This window comes from Pseudophryne corroboree, chromosome 5, assembly GCF_028390025.1.
Source record: "Pseudophryne corroboree isolate aPseCor3 chromosome 5, aPseCor3.hap2, whole genome shotgun sequence".
In the NCBI taxonomy this organism is placed as follows: Eukaryota; Metazoa; Chordata; class Amphibia; order Anura; family Myobatrachidae; genus Pseudophryne; species Pseudophryne corroboree.
Genome location: NC_086448.1, coordinates 780,179,329 through 780,198,839, shown reverse-complemented (window position 1 = coordinate 780,198,839; position 19,511 = coordinate 780,179,329). Strand labels below are relative to the sequence as shown.

The 19,511-nt window shown below is 46.8% G+C and overlaps 1 protein-coding gene across 5 annotated transcripts in view; it reads right to left on the bottom strand.

The window, feature by feature from the left end:
• The window catches only part of ADCYAP1R1 (ADCYAP receptor type I), a 483,354-nt gene that overhangs the window by 230,289 nt on the left and 233,554 nt on the right, over window positions 1-19,511 (bottom strand). For all 5 annotated transcript variants that reach the window (XM_063924333.1, XM_063924332.1, XM_063924334.1 and 2 more), the window contains one exon: window positions 8,011-8,113. In XM_063924333.1, the coding sequence (XP_063780403.1) occupies window positions 8,011-8,113 (103 nt within the window). The remainder of the gene's footprint in view (window positions 1-8,010; window positions 8,114-19,511) is intronic.

The window sequence follows — 19,511 nt, the reverse complement described above, 5'->3', positions numbered from 1 at the left end:
ATGCTCTGACAGAGGACAGGACCCACTAGCCCTTTGGGGAGACAGAGGGAGAGTCTGCCAGCACACACCAAAAACGCTATAATTATATAGGGACAACCTTATATAAGTGTTTCTCCCTTATAGCATCTTTTATATATATACAATATCGCCAAAATCAGTGCCCCCCCTCTCTGTTTTAACCCTGTTTCTGTAGTGCAGTGCAGGGGAGAGCCTGGGAGCCTTCTCTCCAGCTTTTCTGTGAGAGAAAATGGCGCTGTGTGCTGAGGAGATAGGCCCCGCCCCTTTTTCGGCGGGCTCGTCTCCCGCTATTTTTGAAGTTAGGCAGGGGTTAAATATCTCCATATAGCCTCTGTGGGCTATATGTGAGGTATTTTTTGCCTCTAATAAGGTTTTTATTTGCCTCTCAGAGCGCCCCCCCCAGCGCTCTGCACCCTCAGTGACTGTTGTGTGAAGTGTGCTGAGAGGAAAATGGCGCACAGCTGCAGTGCTGTGCGCTACCTTTATGAAGACTCAGGAGTCTTCAGCCGCCGATTTTGGACCTCTTCTCTCTTCAGCGTCTGCAAGGGGGCCGGCGGCGCGGCTCCGGTGACCATCCAGGCTGTACCTGTGATCGTCCCTCTGGAGCTAGTGTCCAGTAGCCAAGCAGCAAATCCACTCTGCACGCAGGTGAGTTCACTACTTCTCCCCTAAGTCCCTCGTTGCAGTGATCCTGTTGCCAGCAGGACTCACTGTAAAGTAAAAAACCTAAGCTAAACTTTCTCTAAGCAGCTCTTTAGGAGAGCCACCTAGATTGCACCCTTCTCGTTCGGGCACAAAATCTAACTGGAGTCTGGAGGAGGGTCATAGGGGGAGGAGCCAGTGCACACCACCTGATCTGGTAAAAGCTTTACTTTTTTGTGCCCTGTCTCCTGCGGAGCCGCTATTCCCCATGGTCCTTTCAGGAACCCCAGCATCCACTTAGGACGATAGAGAAACAGTGACAACACACCGGGAAAATAAGGAATCCGAGAAAGGAGAGCAGCAGACAGATAGCAGCAGAGAGAAACAGTGACAGACACTGAGATAATAAGGAAGCTGAGGAAGGGGAGCAGCAGACAGATAACAGTAGAGATAGAGAAACAGTGACAGACACTGAGATAATAAGGAAGATGAGGAAGGGGAGCAGCAGACAGATAGCAGCAAAGATAGAGAAACAGTGACGGACACTGGGATAATAAGGAAAATGAGTAAGGGGAGCAGCAAACAGCAGCAGAGATAGAGAAACAGTCACAGGCACACCAGGATAATAAGGAAGCTGAGGAAGGAGAGCAGCAGACAGATAACAGCAGAGAGAAACAGTGACAGACACTGGGATAATAAGGAAGCTGAGAAAGGGGAGCAGCAGACAGATAGCAGCAGAGATAGAGAAACAGTGACAACACACCGGGATAATAAGGAAGCTGAGGAAGGGGAGCAGCAGACAGATAACAGCAGAGAGAAACAGTGACAGACACTGAGATAATAAGGAAGCTGAGGAAGGAGAGCAGCAGACAGATAACAGCAGAGAGAAACAGTGGCAGACACTGAGATAATAAGGAAGATGAGGAAGGAGAGCAGCAGACAGATAACAGCAGAGAGAAACAGTGGCAGACACTGAGATAATAAGTAAGATAAGGAAGGAGAGCAGCAGACAGATAGCAGCAGAGATAGAGAAACACTGACAGACACTGGGATAATAAGGAAGCTGAGAAAGGGGAGCAGCAGACAGATAGCAGCAGAGATAGAGAAACAGTGACAACACACCGGGATAATAAGGAAGCTGAGGAAGGGGAGCAGCAGACAGATAGCAGCAGAGAGAAACAGTGGCAGACACTGAGATAATAAGGAAGATGAGGAAGGAGAGCAGCAGACAGATAGCAGCAGAGATAGAGAAACAGTGACAGACACTGAGATAATAAGGAAGATGAGGAAGGGGAGCAGCAGATAGATAGCAGCAGAGATAGAGAAACAGTGGCAGACACTGAGATAATAAGGAAGATGAGGAAGGGGAGCAGCAGACAGATAACAGCAGAGACAGAGAAACAGTGACAGACACTGAGATAATAAGGAAGATGAGGAAGGAGAGCTGCAAACAGATAACAGAAATAGAGAAACAGTGACAGGCACTGGGATAATAAGAAGCTGAGGAAGGAGAGCAGCAGACAGGTAACAGCAGAGAGAAACAGTGGCAGACACTGATATAATAAGGAAGATGAGGAAGGAGAGCAGCAGACAGATAACAGCAGAGAGAAACAGTGGCAGACACTGAGATAATAAGGAAGATGAGGAAGGAGAGCAGCAGACAGATAACAGCAGAGATAGAGAAACAGTGACAACACACCGGGAAAATAAGGAATCCGAGAAAGGAGAGCAGCAGACAGATAGCAGCAGAGAGAAACAGTGACAGACACTGAGATAATAAGGAAGCTGAGGAAGGGGAGCAGCAGACAGATAACAGTAGAGATAGAGAAACAGTGACAGACACTGAGATAATAAGGAAGATGAGGAAGGGGAGCAGCAGACAGATAGCAGCAGAGATAGAGAAACAGTGACAACACACCGGGATAATAAGGAAGCTGAGGAAGGGGAGCAGCAGACAGATAACAGCAGAGAGAAACAGTGACAGACACTGAGATAATAAGGAAGCTGAGGAAGGAGAGCAGCAGACAGATAACAGCAGAGAGAAACAGTGGCAGACACTGAGATAATAAGGAAGATGAGGAAGGAGAGCAGCAGACAGATAACAGCAGAGAGAAACAGTGGCAGACACTGAGATAATAAGTAAGATAAGGAAGGAGAGCAGCAGACAGATAGCAGCAGAGATAGAGAAACACTGACAGACACTGGGATAATAAGGAAGCTGAGGAAGGGGAGCAGCAGACAGATAACAGCAGAGAGAAACAGTGACAGACACTGAGATAATAAGGAAGCTGAGGAAGGAGAGCAGCAGACAGATAACAGCAGAGAGAAACAGTGGCAGACACTGAGATAATAAGGAAGATGAGGAAGGAGAGCAGCAGACAGATAACAGCAGAGAGAAACAGTGGCAGACACTGAGATAATAAGTAAGATAAGGAAGGAGAGCAGCAGACAGATAGCAGCAGAGATAGAGAAACACTGACAGACACTGGGATAATAAGGAAGCTGAGAAAGGGGAGCAGCAGACAGATAGCAGCAGAGATAGAGAAACAGTGACAACACACCGGGATAATAAGGAAGCTGAGGAAGGGGAGCAGCAGACAGATAGCAGCAGAGAGAAACAGTGGCAGACACTGAGATAATAAGGAAGATGAGGAAGGAGAGCAGCAGACAGATAGCAGCAGAGATAGAGAAACAGTGACAGACACTGAGATAATAAGGAAGATGAGGAAGGGGAGCAGCAGATAGATAGCAGCAGAGATAGAGAAACAGTGGCAGACACTGAGATAATAAGGAAGATGAGGAAGGGGAGCAGCAGACAGATAACAGCAGAGACAGAGAAACAGTGACAGACACTGAGATAATAAGGAAGATGAGGAAGGAGAGCTGCAAACAGATAACAGAAATAGAGAAACAGTGACAGGCACTGGGATAATAAGAAGCTGAGGAAGGAGAGCAGCAGACAGGTAACAGCAGAGAGAAACAGTGGCAGACACTGATATAATAAGGAAGATGAGGAAGGAGAGCAGCAGACAGATAACAGCAGAGAGAAACAGTGGCAGACACTGAGATAATAAGGAAGATGAGGAAGGAGAGCAGCAGACAGATAACAGCAGAGATAGAGAAACAGTGACAACACACCGGGAAAATAAGGAATCCGAGAAAGGAGAGCAGCAGACAGATAGCAGCAGAGAGAAACAGTGACAGACACTGAGATAATAAGGAAGCTGAGGAAGGGGAGCAGCAGACAGATAACAGTAGAGATAGAGAAACAGTGACAGACACTGAGATAATAAGGAAGATGAGGAAGGGGAGCAGCAGACAGATAGCAGCAGAGATAGAGAAACAGTGACAACACACCGGGATAATAAGGAAGCTGAGGAAGGGGAGCAGCAGACAGATAACAGCAGAGAGAAACAGTGACAGACACTGAGATAATAAGGAAGCTGAGGAAGGAGAGCAGCAGACAGATAACAGCAGAGAGAAACAGTGGCAGACACTGAGATAATAAGGAAGATGAGGAAGGAGAGCAGCAGACAGATAACAGCAGAGAGAAACAGTGGCAGACACTGAGATAATAAGTAAGATAAGGAAGGAGAGCAGCAGACAGATAGCAGCAGAGATAGAGAAACACTGACAGACACTGGGATAATAAGGAAGCTGAGAAAGGGGAGCAGCAGACAGATAGCAGCAGAGATAGAGAAACAGTGACAACACACCGGGATAATAAGGAAGCTGAGGAAGGGGAGCAGCAGACAGATAGCAGCAGAGAGAAACAGTGGCAGACACTGAGATAATAAGGAAGACGAGGAAGGAGAGCAGCAGACAGATAGCAGCAGAGATAGAGAAACAGTGACAGACACTGAGATAATAAGGAAGATGAGGAAGGAGAGCAGCAGACAGATAACAGCAGAGAGAAACAGTGGCAGACACTGAGATAATAAGGAAGATGAGGAAGGAGAGCAGCAGACAGATAGCAGCAGAGAGAAACAGTGACAGACACTGAGATAATAAGGAAGATGAGGAAGGGGAGAAGCAGACAGATAGCAGCAGAGATAGAGAAACAGTGACAACACACTGGGATAATAAGGAAGCTGTGGAAGGGGAGCAGCATAGAGAAACAGTGGCAGACATTGGGATAATAAGGAAGATGAGGAAGGAGAGCAGCAGACAGATAGCAGCAGAGAGAAACAGTGACAGACACTGGGATAATAAGGAAGCTGAGGAAGGAGAGCTGCAGACAGATAGCAGCAGAGATAGAGAAACAGTGACAGACACTGAGATAATAAGGAAGATGAGGAAGGGGAGAAGCAGACAGATAGCAACAGAGATAGAGAAACAGTGACAGACACTGGGATAATAAGGAAGCTGAGGTAGGGGAGCAGCAGACAGATAACAGCAGAGAGAAACAGTGACAGACACTGGGATAATAAGGAAGATGAGGAAGGGGAGTAGCAGACAGATAGCAGCAGAGATAGAGAAACAGTGACAGACACTGAGATAATAAGGAAGCTGAGAAAGCGGAGCAGCAGACAGATAACAGCAGAGATAGAGAAACAGTGACAGACACTGAGATAATAAGGAAGCTGAGAAAGGGGAGCAGCAGACACATAATTGTTTTTTTTACTGTTTTTTTTATTTTTTTTAAAAGACTGTTGGGGTCATTCCGAGTTGTTTGCTCGCAAGCTGCTTTTAGCAGCTTTGCACACGCTAAGCCGCCGCCTACTGGGAGTGAATCTTAGCTTATCAAAATTGCGAACGAAAGATTAGCAGAATTGCAAATAGACACTTCTTAGCAGTTTCTGAGTAGCTCCAGACTTACTCGGCATCTGCGATCAGTTCAGTCAGTTTCGTTCCAGGTTTGACGTCACAAACACACCCAGCGTTCGCCCAGCCACTCCTCCGTTTCTCCAGCCACTCCCGCGTTTTTCCCAGAAACGGTAGCGTTTTTTCACACACACCCATAAAACGGCCAGTTTCCGACTCCCAGAAACACCCACTTCCTGTCAATCACATTACGATCACCAGAACGAAGAAAAAACCTTGTAATGCTGTGAGTAAAATACCTAACTGCATAGCAAATTTACTTGGCGCAGTCGCACTGCGGACATTGGGGGTCATTCCGAGTTGTTCGCTCGTTATTTTTTTCTCGCAACGGAGCGATTAGTCGCTAATGCGCATGCGCAATGTCCGCAGTGCGACTGCGCCAAGTAAATTTGCTATGCAGTTAGGAATTTTACTCACGGCATTACAAGGTTTTTTCTTCGTTCTGGTGATCGTAATGTGATTGACAGGAAGTGGGTGTTTCTGGGCGGAAACTGGACGTTTTATGGGAGTGTGTGAAAAAACGCTACCGTTTCTGGGAAAAACGCGGGAGTGGCTGGAGAAACGGAGGAGTGTCTGGCCGAACGCTGGGTGTGTTTGTGACGTCAAACCAGGAACGACAAGCACTGAACTGATCGCACTGGCAGAGTAAGTCTCGAGCTACTCAGAAACTGCACAGAGAAGTCTTTTCGCAATATTGCGAATCTTTCGTTAGCAATTTTGATAAGCTAAGATTCACTCCCAGTAGGCGGCGGCTTAGCGTGTGCAAAGCTGCTAAAAGCAGCTTGCGAGCGAACAACTCGGAATGACCCCCATTGCGCATGCGCATTAGCGACTAATCGCTCCGTTGCCAGAAAAAAATAACGAGCGAACAACTCGGAATGACCCCCTGTGCTAAGCACTAACTGGGGATTACATCGGGAATAAGTGGTCTCAGAAATGTATTTACTTCCTGCATGTACAGGACCAGTCAGTCACCAAAGTAGCACCACTCCACTGCCTTCTCCTCACCCCCACCAAGCACAGCGCCTGTGATCTGTGCAGTCACAGTCCTCACCCACATATCCCCCCTCCCCCCGCCCGGCCTCCACAGTGTGCACACCTACTGTAGCCCACCTTTTCCAACTCCCTCCTGCGGTGTGCTATTTGTACTCTATGATAGTAACTGGGATACCATGTGTTAATGTAACTATGATGCTGTTTGTGCTGTATGACACTCACCTCAATCAATGATCTATGCAGGTCTGCTATCAGAATTTGTGGGGCCTGGGACTGAAAAAATAGCACCCCCCCTTCCTCCCAAATAAAAAAAAACATTAAAAAAACTAAATATATGTACAATTCCTTTGCCCCAACAGTTATACTCATATCACCATATTATGCCCCACAATAATGCCTTGACAACATACTGTATTATGTCCCCACATTAATGCCCTTGTCACCATTAAATGAAGTACCCGCTCGTTGATATGGGTTCTGCTCATTGTCGGGGGTTTTGCTTGTTGTCATAGGATTCCTCCCCCTCCTTGCTGCTACAGCCATCGCCATCGCAGCCGCAGCAGACTGTTCCGTGGTTCCACAACTTCAAGTAAAAAAAACTATTGAAAATGTTGCTTCCAAAATGGCCACCGGCTCAGACTTGACAGTTATTAAAAATACAAGAGCCATCTTGAGAGGGATATTTTTAATAGAGCTGGCGGACTGGGACCTGGATGGACCACGGCGGTGGCCGGCGGCATGAGCGGCCCATACCCTCCCCTCTATGTTAGAGAGGCCGGGCCCGGGACAGCTGTGCCCGTAGCACCTCCCTGGTTGCGGGCCTTGCTCTATGGGGTCTATTCTTGAAGCAGTGAAAGTATAGAGAAGTGAGCCAGTGAAGAAGCTGCCTATGGCAACCAATCAGTGGTAACATTTATAAAATACATTCTATGAAATTATACGTAGCAGCTGATTGGTTGCCAACTTCTTCACTTGCTCACTTCTCCACATTTTTCACTGCTTCATGAATAGACTCCCAAGTGCTGAATAATTGTGGAATCAGCATGTCACACGTGGTGGTTGTGTAAGTGGCTCGAGCTTTGTGACCTTTGACACCGTTTGACACAGTTGTCTGTGTATTCTTCATTTTGGAGTCCTTTGAGTGCCGTCTTGTATTTCTACTAGTATGGATCTTTTGCCAATTTGTGGAGGGCATCTGGGCAAGTTATTTATTGGGCAGTAGTGGAGTGTCGACCTTCATTCCGATTGTATATATATATATATATATATATATATATATATATATATACTGTGTATATATATATATATATATATATATATAGGCGACTCTGTTCCATTCAGCGGCACTCGGAGACTTGTAGAATATCATAAAACGTGCTTTACATATATATATATATATATAGATAGATAGATAGAGAGAGAGACAAAATAGGCTTTGCAAACAACTCTTTATGTTATGCATACAATTCTTATTATTAGTATTTTTTAAAATTTTCATTGTACATCATATTACTGTATATTATAAATTACCCGGCATAGAATTGTTCCACATCTCAGATTCATAGATCCTTATTTTTTCTTGGCAGGCTTCTTCCTCCTTCTTAATAATACAGTACGGATGCATCGCGGCAATCTGAAAATAGAAATAATTCCTATTAAGAAATGTGCCGATCTCCACTTATTAACATGTTCAACAACCTCTGCGAGATAAGGTGACAACCATCCTGTTGATTTATCACACAGGTGATATTTAAAGGACAAGGAGACGGATTCTGATTCGCACGCAGTTGCGGGCAGCCGCGGAATTCTGTTTTATTACCTTGTTCCAATTCAAGTATGCATTCAACTAATGCGGGGATCGTGCTCATGCTGGCGGAAAACAGTGCTGCCCATTGATTTTACGCCGGCAGCCGCAACCACCATAATTTATATAGGCACCTGCCATATGCTAGATGCAAGAGATCCGCAGGAAACAGGCTTCCCTTCCACATACGCACGGCTCAGAATCTCACAGAGCTTTTGATTCACGCCACCGGCACTACCACATGTCAGGGGGTTGTTCGAGATTACTTTTCCACCGCCCAGTTCCCGCCCTGAAACGCTACATGCCATGAACATCCCAATCTAGATAAAGTGGAGACTGATGACATACCAGCCAATCCGCTCCTTACTGCCATGTTACAGGCTATTTTTGAAAAATGGCAGTAAGGAGCGGATTGGCTGGGACTTTATAGGTGCCCTGTAAAGGGCCCTATACACTACAGCGACATGTCAGACCCTCATGTCGCATAAGATTTCCCTTGAACCACCAGGCAGCCTCTCGGGTGGCAGGATACATCATGTGCGGTCCTTTTGCATACGATGTATCTTATGCAATCCCAGACATGCCTGCGGGATCCAACATATCACGAGTGCAGCACTAATGATCTAGGAGCTCCAATCCGATGCTCATGGGACCGCGCATCGGATCGGATCGAAAACACATCCGATTTGCCACTTTTCATCCGATTTATCGTCCTGAAAGGTCGATATCGGATGAAATCGGGCATTATCGTTGTAATGTATGGGGCCCTTTAGGGATGATTTATCTTTAACGATTTTCCTTGAACTCCCCTGGCAGCTCCCTGGCAGTCCTGGGCAAATAATATAGTACAATGCACATAAGATATATCTGAAAGATATATCTTAAGGCTACATCTTGAAGCATGCTGTCGTTGACTGCAGCCTGCAGCAGGGAAGATCAGAATCTCCGACCAACGACCAGCGGGACCGCGCATCGTGATCATTATCATTCATGAACACTGAACGATCTGTACTATTATGAACGATTTGTCGTTCCGATTCGTCGAAAACTGCCAAATTGTTCATAATATCGTCTAGTGTATGGACACCTTATCTCTCGCCACGGTTAAGTACATATGGTCCAAAGAACCAACAAATCAACCGCAGTCATTTTGCAAACACAGCCTGTACAATGACAGTAGGAAATTATTGGGAAAATTGCCTGTTTTGACTGAGTCAGGTCATCAGCAAAATCCAACATGGAATCCTCATTTATAAATTCCGACCCAAAAATGATCAGAATTGAAAAAGCAGGAATTTTTAACATGTATGATCTTGACGATCCCCCGACCAATCACCAAACATTGGAGTTCGTTGATCGGTGGATTGGCTTGCCATTGGCAGAACAGGATTTGGGATGTAGATATATGGCCTGCTTTAGATAATAGTTCAGTTAAGCCACAGGTTCTGAAACGCGGTCCTCAAGGCACTCCAGTGGTCCAGGAGTTTACCCATGCTTGGGCACAGGTGACTTAATTAGCATCGTAGTCAATTTGATGTAATCATCTATACCTAAACCCGTTTGAGAACCTCTCAGTTCAGCTGTTTAAAACAATAAATAGTCACATTCATGTGTCTCACGTTATTCATTTTAATAGCACTGCCTAACACAAAAATACACAAACTCATTAGCAGTGACGAATCTTACCTATGGGTTGGAGCAGTGGTTAAAGTGGGTCGGAATGGGCCGGAACTGCGTTCCATCACCTCTAATTGCAGGCGGAACCAGTTCTGCCTCCGCCTGGCCACAGCATCAGGTCCCTGCTGCATTGTAAAGTTGGCAGCGGCCGTCAGCCAATCCCAGCTCGTGGACCGGCTGCAGCACCAATCAAAAGACCGCCCCGGCTTTTTAAAAATCTGGTGTGAGCCAATCACGGCTCGCGGACCATCAGCCAAAGAGAAGCTGGCGGTCCGGGAGCCGTGATTGGCACACAATCGGCGCCAGATTCAAAGTGCGGCCTCGCTTTTATTTTCAATAGTAGCCGGCCCGTGAGCCAAGACTCTCTGGCGGCCGCTGCCAGCTTTACACTGCAGCCGGGACCTGATGCTCCAGGCCACGGCCACTGATGTAGGGGGTGAGAAAAGCAAGGGACCCGATGCTCCAGGCCACAGCCACTGATGCAGGAAACCCGATGTCCAGGCTCTCAGGACATAGGGGGTGAGAGAAGCAAGGGGTGAGATAAGGGAGGGGTGAAAGAAGCAGGGGTGAGATGGGGAGGCAGTGAGAGAAGCAGGGGGAGAGATGGGGAAGTGAGAGGTGCAGGGGGTGAGATGAGGGAGTGAGAGGAGCAGGTGGTGAGATGGGGGAGTGAGAGGCGCCAGGGTAAGATGGGGGAGTGAGAGGAGCAGGGGGTGAGATGGGGGAGTGAGAGGTGCAGGGGGTGAGATGAGGGAGTGAGAGGTGCAGGGGGTGAGATGAGGGAGTGAGAGGAGCAGGCGGTGAGATGGGGGAGTGAGAGGCGCCAGGGTAAGATGGGGGAGTGAGAGGAGCAGGGGGTGAGATGGGGGAGTGAGAGGTGCAGGGGGTGAGATGAGGGAGTGAGAGGAGCAGGTGGTAAAATGGGGAAGTGAGAGTCGCAGGAGTGAGAGGTGTAGGGATAAATAAAGGAGGGAAAGATTCAGATGATCAGACACAAAGGAGAGCATATAAGGAGTAAGGGATACCTAGGATGAAGATATGGACTCATGAGGAGAGTGACAGACAAAGGAAACAAGAAAGCAGAAGGGACACAGAAGACATAAGAGAGGTGAGCAAAGGTTGTTCAACATATACTGCTATATTGTGAATTGGATCTAAAATTAGGAGGGGGGGCACTGCTGTGGGCATTGTGTGTGTAAAGGGCACTAGTATGTGGGGCGGGCAACGTGAATAAGATTGTGCTACTGTGAGACATTATTTTGAATTCGGGGTACTTTTGTGTGGCCACGCCTCTTCCTTGTGAGGCCACACCCCTTTCTGTGGCTCACGCGCCATCTGCGCGCGCTAAGCGGGAAGGGTCATGGGGGAGGTGAGTTCCCCCACCTCTGTAGGACCACTTTATGTCCTGGGTTGGAGGACTGCATCCACCCCCCCCCCCCCCTCCCCACACCAGTAAAATCCGCCGCCCAGCTCAATGTCAGTGAAGCCAGATGCAGTCTGTGACTGCACTGGCTTCACGGTGACTGGCAGTGACTTCCTCCAGGAAGTCCTACCTGTTGGTCACAGACACTAAACGCTGTCCCATTGAGAGGTGTTTCCTCCCTCTGGTACTGCCGGCATGGGCTGCAGTAAACAGAGAACGAGCTTCCTGTAGGAAGCCATTCCCTGCTTTTCGCGCAGCCAGATCTGACTTCTATGGGCTTCAGCCACTGGCGTATCTATAATGGGTGTTTTGTGTGTGGCGCACCCAGGCCCCTGAGTCCAGGGGGGACCGCACACCACATGCTGCACCCATTTTTTTAATACTCACCCCTCCGGAGGCCGCAGCGACGTCACCGGCGCTGTTAAAACCATGTTAAAATGGCGCAGCAACCATTTTCACGAAGTCTTGTACTTGTGCGGTAGAGAAATCACTGGGAAAATGGGCACCACTCCATTTTCCCAGAAATCTGCACATGCGCAGTAGACTCTGAGCGCTCTAGTGCTCAGACACTACAGCGCTCCCAGCAGAGAGGAGGGGGCCCGAACCGAGAAGGCAGCACATGGGCCTCCTCCTCTCTTAAAGCGCCCCTGGTTTCAGCCGATGCAGTCCATAGAAGCCAGGGGTTGGCACATGCACAGTCCTTGGTCCAGGGCTGGCAGTCTCCTCTCCTGGCACAGGGGTAGTGGCAGCCCCTCTACTAAAAGTAAGTAGGAGCCGCCGCTACTTATTAGTCCTTTCTAAAAGCAACTGTGGCTTAATTATGTACCATTATAAAAGTGCTGCATTTATTATAATTGACAATAAAATACAAATTGCAATTGGTCTATAAGCCGATGTTGAATACGATTTACGGTTCTTCAGTAATACATTGTGATGTTCTAATCCCAGGTCCTGGCTGATAATATGTATCACAGTTTGTACAAAGTGGCCAGGCCATGTACTGTATAACAAAGATAAAACAGAGGAGGTAATTCAGACCTGATCATTGCGGTGCGTTTTCGCACAGCGGGTGATCAGATCTGCGCGTGCATATGCAGCGTAATGCGCAGGCGCGGCGGACGGCTGCAAAGTGGTTCGCCAGTCAGCGATGGGATGGTGCGAAAAATCCATTCGCATGGGCGATCGCAATGAGACTGACAGGAAGAAGGCGTTTGTGGGTGGCAACTGACCTTTTTCTGGGAGTGTCAGGGAAAACGCTGGCGGGATCAAGCGTTTGAAGGGCGGGTGTCTCACGTCAAATCCGGTCCCAGACAGGCTGATGTGATCGCAGCGGCTGAGTAAGTCCTGAGCTGCGCAGAGACTGCACAAAATAATTTTGTAGAGCTCTGCTACACATGTGATCGCACACTTGCACAGCGAAAATACCCTCCTCCAGTAGGCGGCGACTATCTGATCGCAGGGCAGCAAAAATCGCTTGCTAGCGATCAGGTCTGAATTACCCCCCCATAGGCTCATAAGCGATCTCATTACCCAATGGGGCAGATATATTAACCTGGAGAAGGCATAAGGAAGTGATAAACCAGTGATATGTACAAGGTGATAAAGGCACCAGCCAATCAGCTCCAATATGTAAATGAACAGTTAGGATCTGATTGGCTGGTGTCTTTGTCACCTTGCACATATCACTGGTTTATCACTTCCTTATGCCTTCTCCAGGTTAATACATCTGCCCCAAAGTTTTTACTGCAGATACAGTAACAGAATGACCAGTTATTACCATGGCCACCCCTCGCTTAATTAGAATGAGATGATTAATCCCGTGATGAATGCATGAGGCACAGATTAAAAGTTCTGCAAAATGCAACTTTAGAAGAATCCGTTAATCACCCAAATGTTGCTGTCTCTGTGTGACTTCCATACATATTTCCATAGGATTGAAGTGCAATTATATAATGCTTTCCTGTATGTGTCATAGATTTGCAGCCATTGTGTCAAAATGTATCACAAACTATACTTTGATGATGCGATTTGGACTGACGTTGAGCCTTATCCTTTAATAGTGCATAAAGTGTTTAAAATTACAGTCATTTCTCAAACACTTAGAAAAAATGAGAGAAGATTTCATGCAGTCCTCCTTTAAAGTGGCTTAGTCAATTTGTATTACTTTCTGAGAAGGAAAAAATCACATATTGTACATTGAGAAAAGATGCCACTGACTCATTGAAATGTCTTACAATGTATCCTATGACAGCGTGTGAGTGGTAGGAAGTTATTCCTTATTAACTTATTTCATGGAAATGTATATTCATGTAAGAATTATAATATTCAGAAACTATATAATTTTATCGTATTAAAAAATCCAGCTAAAGCAAGTCTATATACAGCACATAAACTGCCCTTAGTCTGAGAACCTCAGGATTAATTATTACTAGACTATAATAAACCATGGGGGTCATTCCATGTTCATTGCTAGCTGCCGTCGTTCGCTGCGCAGCGATCAGTGTAAAAAACGACTGATCTACGCATGTGTAGGCACCGCAATGCGCACACGCGTCATACGGGTACAAAGTCCATTGTGGTTTTGCACTGGTTCTAGCGTCGATTCCAATCGCACAGACGGCCGCAAGGTGATTGACAGAGGGCGTTTCTGGGTGTCAACTGACCGTTTTCAGGGAGTGCTTAGAAAAACGCAGGCGTGTCGGGGAAAACGCAGGAGTGGCTGGGCGTTCGCTGGGCGGGTGTGTGATGTCAAAAGCCGTCCCTCCGTCGTTAGAGTCAACGCAGAGGATAAGTAACTACAGGGCTGGTCTTGTTTTGCAATTTTATCTGTATTTTTCTTTCTAAGGGTGCATAGCCACGCCTCCTTCGATTAGGCCATGCCCCTGTGCATAACCACGCCTCATGTGATTAGGCCACACACCCTGAAAAGTATCTGTGCCCAGTACTCTACTGCCCTGCCCACGGACACCACTTGTGCCATCTATTAGCCAATGAGATGCAATGCTGTCATGCCAAGCTGAGCCTTTGCTAAATTGAATTCAGACTAACAAAACAACACAACCACAGCAAACCATAATAGGGAAGGGTGGGTGGGGAATCCTGAAGAAAGGAAGTGACTAAAACCCGACTCACCCTTACATTATATAAACTCATAAGATCCTCCACTGTTACACTACAATAGGCTATCGGCCGCAACTACACCTGTCAATCTAAATCATTTGACTCGTAACACTAGCCCACGTGTCAGCTCTAGGGTTGCCACCTCTCCCTGATTTCCTGGAGATTCTCCAGGATTTGGTGACAACCCTCCAGGAGGCTTTTCCCTTCACCCGGATTCTCCAGGGATAAGGGGACCCTGGCAGCACCAGCAGTGCTCCTTGGCAGCCGAGGAACTCAGTGAACTACAGTGACTGTCTCACGAGATGATGGCATCAAATCTTGCGAGACTGTGTTCAGCCCAGACTGAGCCGAAGCTGCTGTGACACTGCCATCGGCAGCTCTTCCTCAGCGTTTCCCCGGGCTGCGGATGTGAAGTAACGCCGGCCCGGCTCATGTGAGAAGAGCAACGAGAGCAGACAGGCATGTCACACATATATTTATAATATAATGAGCATGCATGAAACAAATAGAGGCTCAAGTTATATATAGATATGTATATTTTTTCATCACCAACAGACACCTTTTAGTAGTGCATTTGTTTGTTTGACCTGTTGAAGCTTGATATTGATTAGGTTGTGAGCGACACTTCCACTTCCATGGTTCTTCCCTCTTTCACACAAACTAGTTTTAAGTAGAGATGAGCGTGTTTGGTTCCTCTGAATCCGAACCCGCCCGAACTTCAGTTTTTTTTACACGGGGCCGAGCGACTCGGATCTTCCCGCCTTGCTCGGTTAACCCGAGCGCGCACGAACGTCATCATCACACTGTCGGATTCTCGCGAGGCTCGGATTCTATCGCGAGACTCGGATTCTATATAAGGAGCCGCGCGTCGCCGCCATTTTCACACGTGCATTGAGATTGATAGGGAGAGGACGTGGCTGGCGTCCTCTCCATTTAGAAATTAAAATAGGAGAGTGAGAGTGAGACACGTTCATTACTATACTTACTGGAGCTTAGGAGGAGTTATTATATTATACTACTAGTGACTGATGACCAGTGACCTGACCACCAGTGCAGTTTTATAATTTATTAATATTTAAATAATAATCCGTTCTGTTCTTGTTCTCTGCCTGAAAAAAACGATACACAGCTTAATTGTGGGGGAGACTGGGGAGCAGTTATAGGTTATAGCAGGAGCCAGGAGTACATATTAAACAGTGCACACTTTTGCTGCCAGAGAGAGACTAGTGCCACTGCCAGTGTGACTGACCACTGTGACCAGTGACCTGACCACACTGACCACCAGTACTATAGTACTATATTTATTGATTGTCTGCCTGAAAAAGTACACTCGTCGTGGACTCGTGTGACTTGTGTGGTGTTTTTTTCTTCTTTAAAAAACTCATTCTGCTGACAGACAGTGTCCAGCAGGTCCGTCATTAATATCTGACTGTGCTCACACAGCTTAATTGTGGGGGAGACTGGGGAGCAGTTATAGGTTATAGCAGGAGCCAGGAGTACATATTAAACAGTGCACACTTTTGCTGCCAGAGAGAGACTAGTGCCACTGCCAGTGTGACTGACCACTGTGACCAGTGACCTGACCACACTGACCACCAGTACTATAGTACTATATTTATTGATTGTCTGCCTGAAAAAGTACACTCGTCGTGGACTCGTGTGACTTGTGTGGTGTTTTTTTCTTCTTTAAAAAACTCATTCTGCTGACAGACAGTGTCCAGCAGGTCCGTCATTAATATCTGACTGTGCTCACACAGCTTAATTGTGGGGGAGACTGGGGAGCAGTTATAGGTTATAGCAGGAGCCAGGAGTACATATTAAACAGTGCACACTTTTGCTGCCAGAGAGAGACTAGTGCCACTGCCAGTGTGACTGACCACTGTGACCAGTGACCTGACCACACTGACCACCAGTACTATAGTACTATATTTATTGATTGTCTGCCTGAAAAAGTACACTCGTCGTGGACTCGTGTGACTTGTGTGGTGTGTTTTTCTTCTTTAAAAAACTCATTCTGCTGACAGACAGTGTCCAGCAGGTCCGTCATTAATATCTGACTGTGCTCACACAGCTTAATTGTGGGGGAGACTGGGGAGCAGTTATAGGTTATAGCAGGAGCCAGGAGTACATATTAAACAGTGCACACTTTTGCTGCCAGAGAGAGACTAGTGCCACTGCCAGTGTGACTGACCACTGTGACCAGTGACCTGACCACACTGACCACCAGTACTATAGTACTATATTTATTGATTGTCTGCCTGAAAAAGTACACTCGTCGTGGACTCGTGTGACTTGTGTGGTGTTTTTTTCTTCTTTAAAAAACTCATTCTGCTGACAGACAGTGTCCAGCAGGTCCGTCATTAATATCTGACTGTGCTCACACAGCTTAATTGTGGGGGAGACTGGGGAGCAGTTATAGGTTATAGCAGGAGCCAGGAGTACATATTAAACAGTGCACACTTTTGCTGCCAGAGAGAGACTAGTGCCACTGCCAGTGTGACTGACCACTGTGACCAGTGACCTGACCACACTGACCACCAGTACTATAGTACTATATTTATTGATTGTCTGCCTGAAAAAGTACACTCGTCGTGGACTCGTGTGACTTGTGTGGTGTTTTTTTCTTCTTTAAAAAACTCATTCTGCTGACAGACAGTGTCCAGCAGGTCCGTCATTAATATCTGACTGTGCTCACACAGCTTAATTGTGGGGGAGACTGGGGAGCAGTTATAGGTTATAGCAGGAGCCAGGAGTACATATTAAACAGTGCACACTTTTGCTGCCAGAGAGAGACTAGTGCCACTGCCAGTGTGACTGACCACTGTGACCAGTGACCTGACCACACTGACCACCAGTACTATAGTACTATATTTATTGATTGTCTGCCTGAAAAAGTACACTCGTCGTGGAGTCGTGTGACTTGTGTGGTGTTTTTTTCTTCTTTAAAAAACTCATTCTGCTGACAGACAGTGTCCAGCAGGTCCGTCATTAATATCTGGCTGTGCTCACACAGCTTAATTGTGGGGGAGACTGGGGAGCAGTTATAGGTTATAGCAGGAGCCAGGAGTACATATTAAACAGTGCACACTTTTGCTGCCAGAGAGAGACTAGTGCCACTGCCAGTGTGACTGACCACTGTGACCAGTGACCTGACCACACTGACCACCAGTACTATAGTACTATATTTATTGATTGTCTGCCTGAAAAAGTACACTCGTCGTGGACTCGTGTGACTTGTGTGGTGTTTTTTTCTTCTATAAAAAACTCATTCTGCTGACAGACAGTGTCCAGCAGGTCCGTCATTATATAATATTATATACCTGTCCGGCTGCAGTAGTGATATATTTTTTATATCATTATTTATCATCCAGTCTATACTAGCAGCAGACACAGTACAGTAGTTCACGGCTGTAGCTACCTCTGTGTCGGCACTCGGCAGTCCATCCATAATTGTATACCACCTACCCGTGGTTTTTTTTTTCTTTCTTCTTTATACATACTACATCTCATTATCAACCAGTCTATATTAGCAGCTAGTATCTAGCTAGTATTATTAGCTAGTACTATTATTATTAGCTAGTATTAGTACTAGTATTATTAGCTAGTACTAGTATCCATCCATCTCCATTGTTTACCTGAGGTGCCTTTTAGTTGTGCCTATTAAAATATGGAGAACAAAAATGTTGAGGTTCCAAAATTAGGGAAAGATCAAGATCCACTTCCACCTCGTGCTGAAGCTGCTGCCACTAGTCATTAGAGATGAGCGCCTGAAATTTTTCGGGTTTTGTGTTTTGGTTTTGGGTTCGGTTCCGCGGCCGTGTTTTGGGTTCGAACGCGTTTTGGCAAAACCTCACCGAATTTTTTTTGTCGGATTCGGGTGTGTTTTGGATTCGGGTGTTTTTTTCAAAAAACACTAAAAAACAGCTTAAATCATAGAATTTGGGGGTCATTTTGATCCCAAAGTATTATTAACCTCAAAAACCATAATTTACACTCATTTTCAGTCTATTCTGAATACCTCACACCTCACAATATTATTTTTAGTCCTAAAATTTGCACCGAGGTCGCTGTGTGAGTAAGATAAGCGACCCTAGTGGCCGACACAAACACCGGGCCCATCTAGGAGTGGCACTGCAGTGTCACGCAGGATGTCCCTTCCAAAAAACCCTCCCCAAACAGCACATGACGCAAAGAAAAAAAGAGGCGCAATGAGGTAGCTGTGTGAGTAAGATTAGCGACCCTAGTGGCCGACACAAACACCGGGCCCATCTAGGAGTGGCACTGCAGTGTCACGCAGGATGGCCCTTCCAAAAAACCCTCCCCAAACAGCACATGACGCAAAGAAAAAAAGAGGCGCAATGAGGTAGCTGTGTGAGTAAGATTAGCGACCCTAGTGGCCGACACAAACACCGGGCCCATCTAGGAGTGGCACTGCAGTGTCACGCAGGATGTCCCTTCCAAAAAACCCTCCCCAAACAGCACATGACGCAAAGAAAAAAAGAGGCGCAATGAGGTAGCTGTGTGAGTAAGATTAGCGACCCTAGTGGCCGACACAAACACCGGGCCCATCTAGGAGTGGCACTGCAGTGTCACGCAGGATGTCCCTTCCAAAAAACCCTCCCCAAACAGCACATGACGCAAAGAAAAAAAGAGGCGCAATGAGGTAGCTGACTGTGTGAGTAAGATTAGCGACCCTAGTGGCCGACACAAACACCGGGCCCATTTAGGAGTGGCACTGCAGTGTCACGCAGGATGTCCCTTCCAAAAAACCCTCCCCAATCAGCACATGATGCAAAGAAAAAGAAAAGAAAAAAGAGGTGCAAGATGGAATTGTCCTTGGGCCCTCCCACCCACCCTTATGTTGTATAAACAAAACAGGACATGCACACTTTAACCAACCCATCATTTCAGTGACAGGGTCTGCCACACGACTGTGACTGATATGACGGGTTGGTTTGGACCCCCCCCAAAAAAGAAGCAATTAATCTCTCCTTGCACAAACTGGCT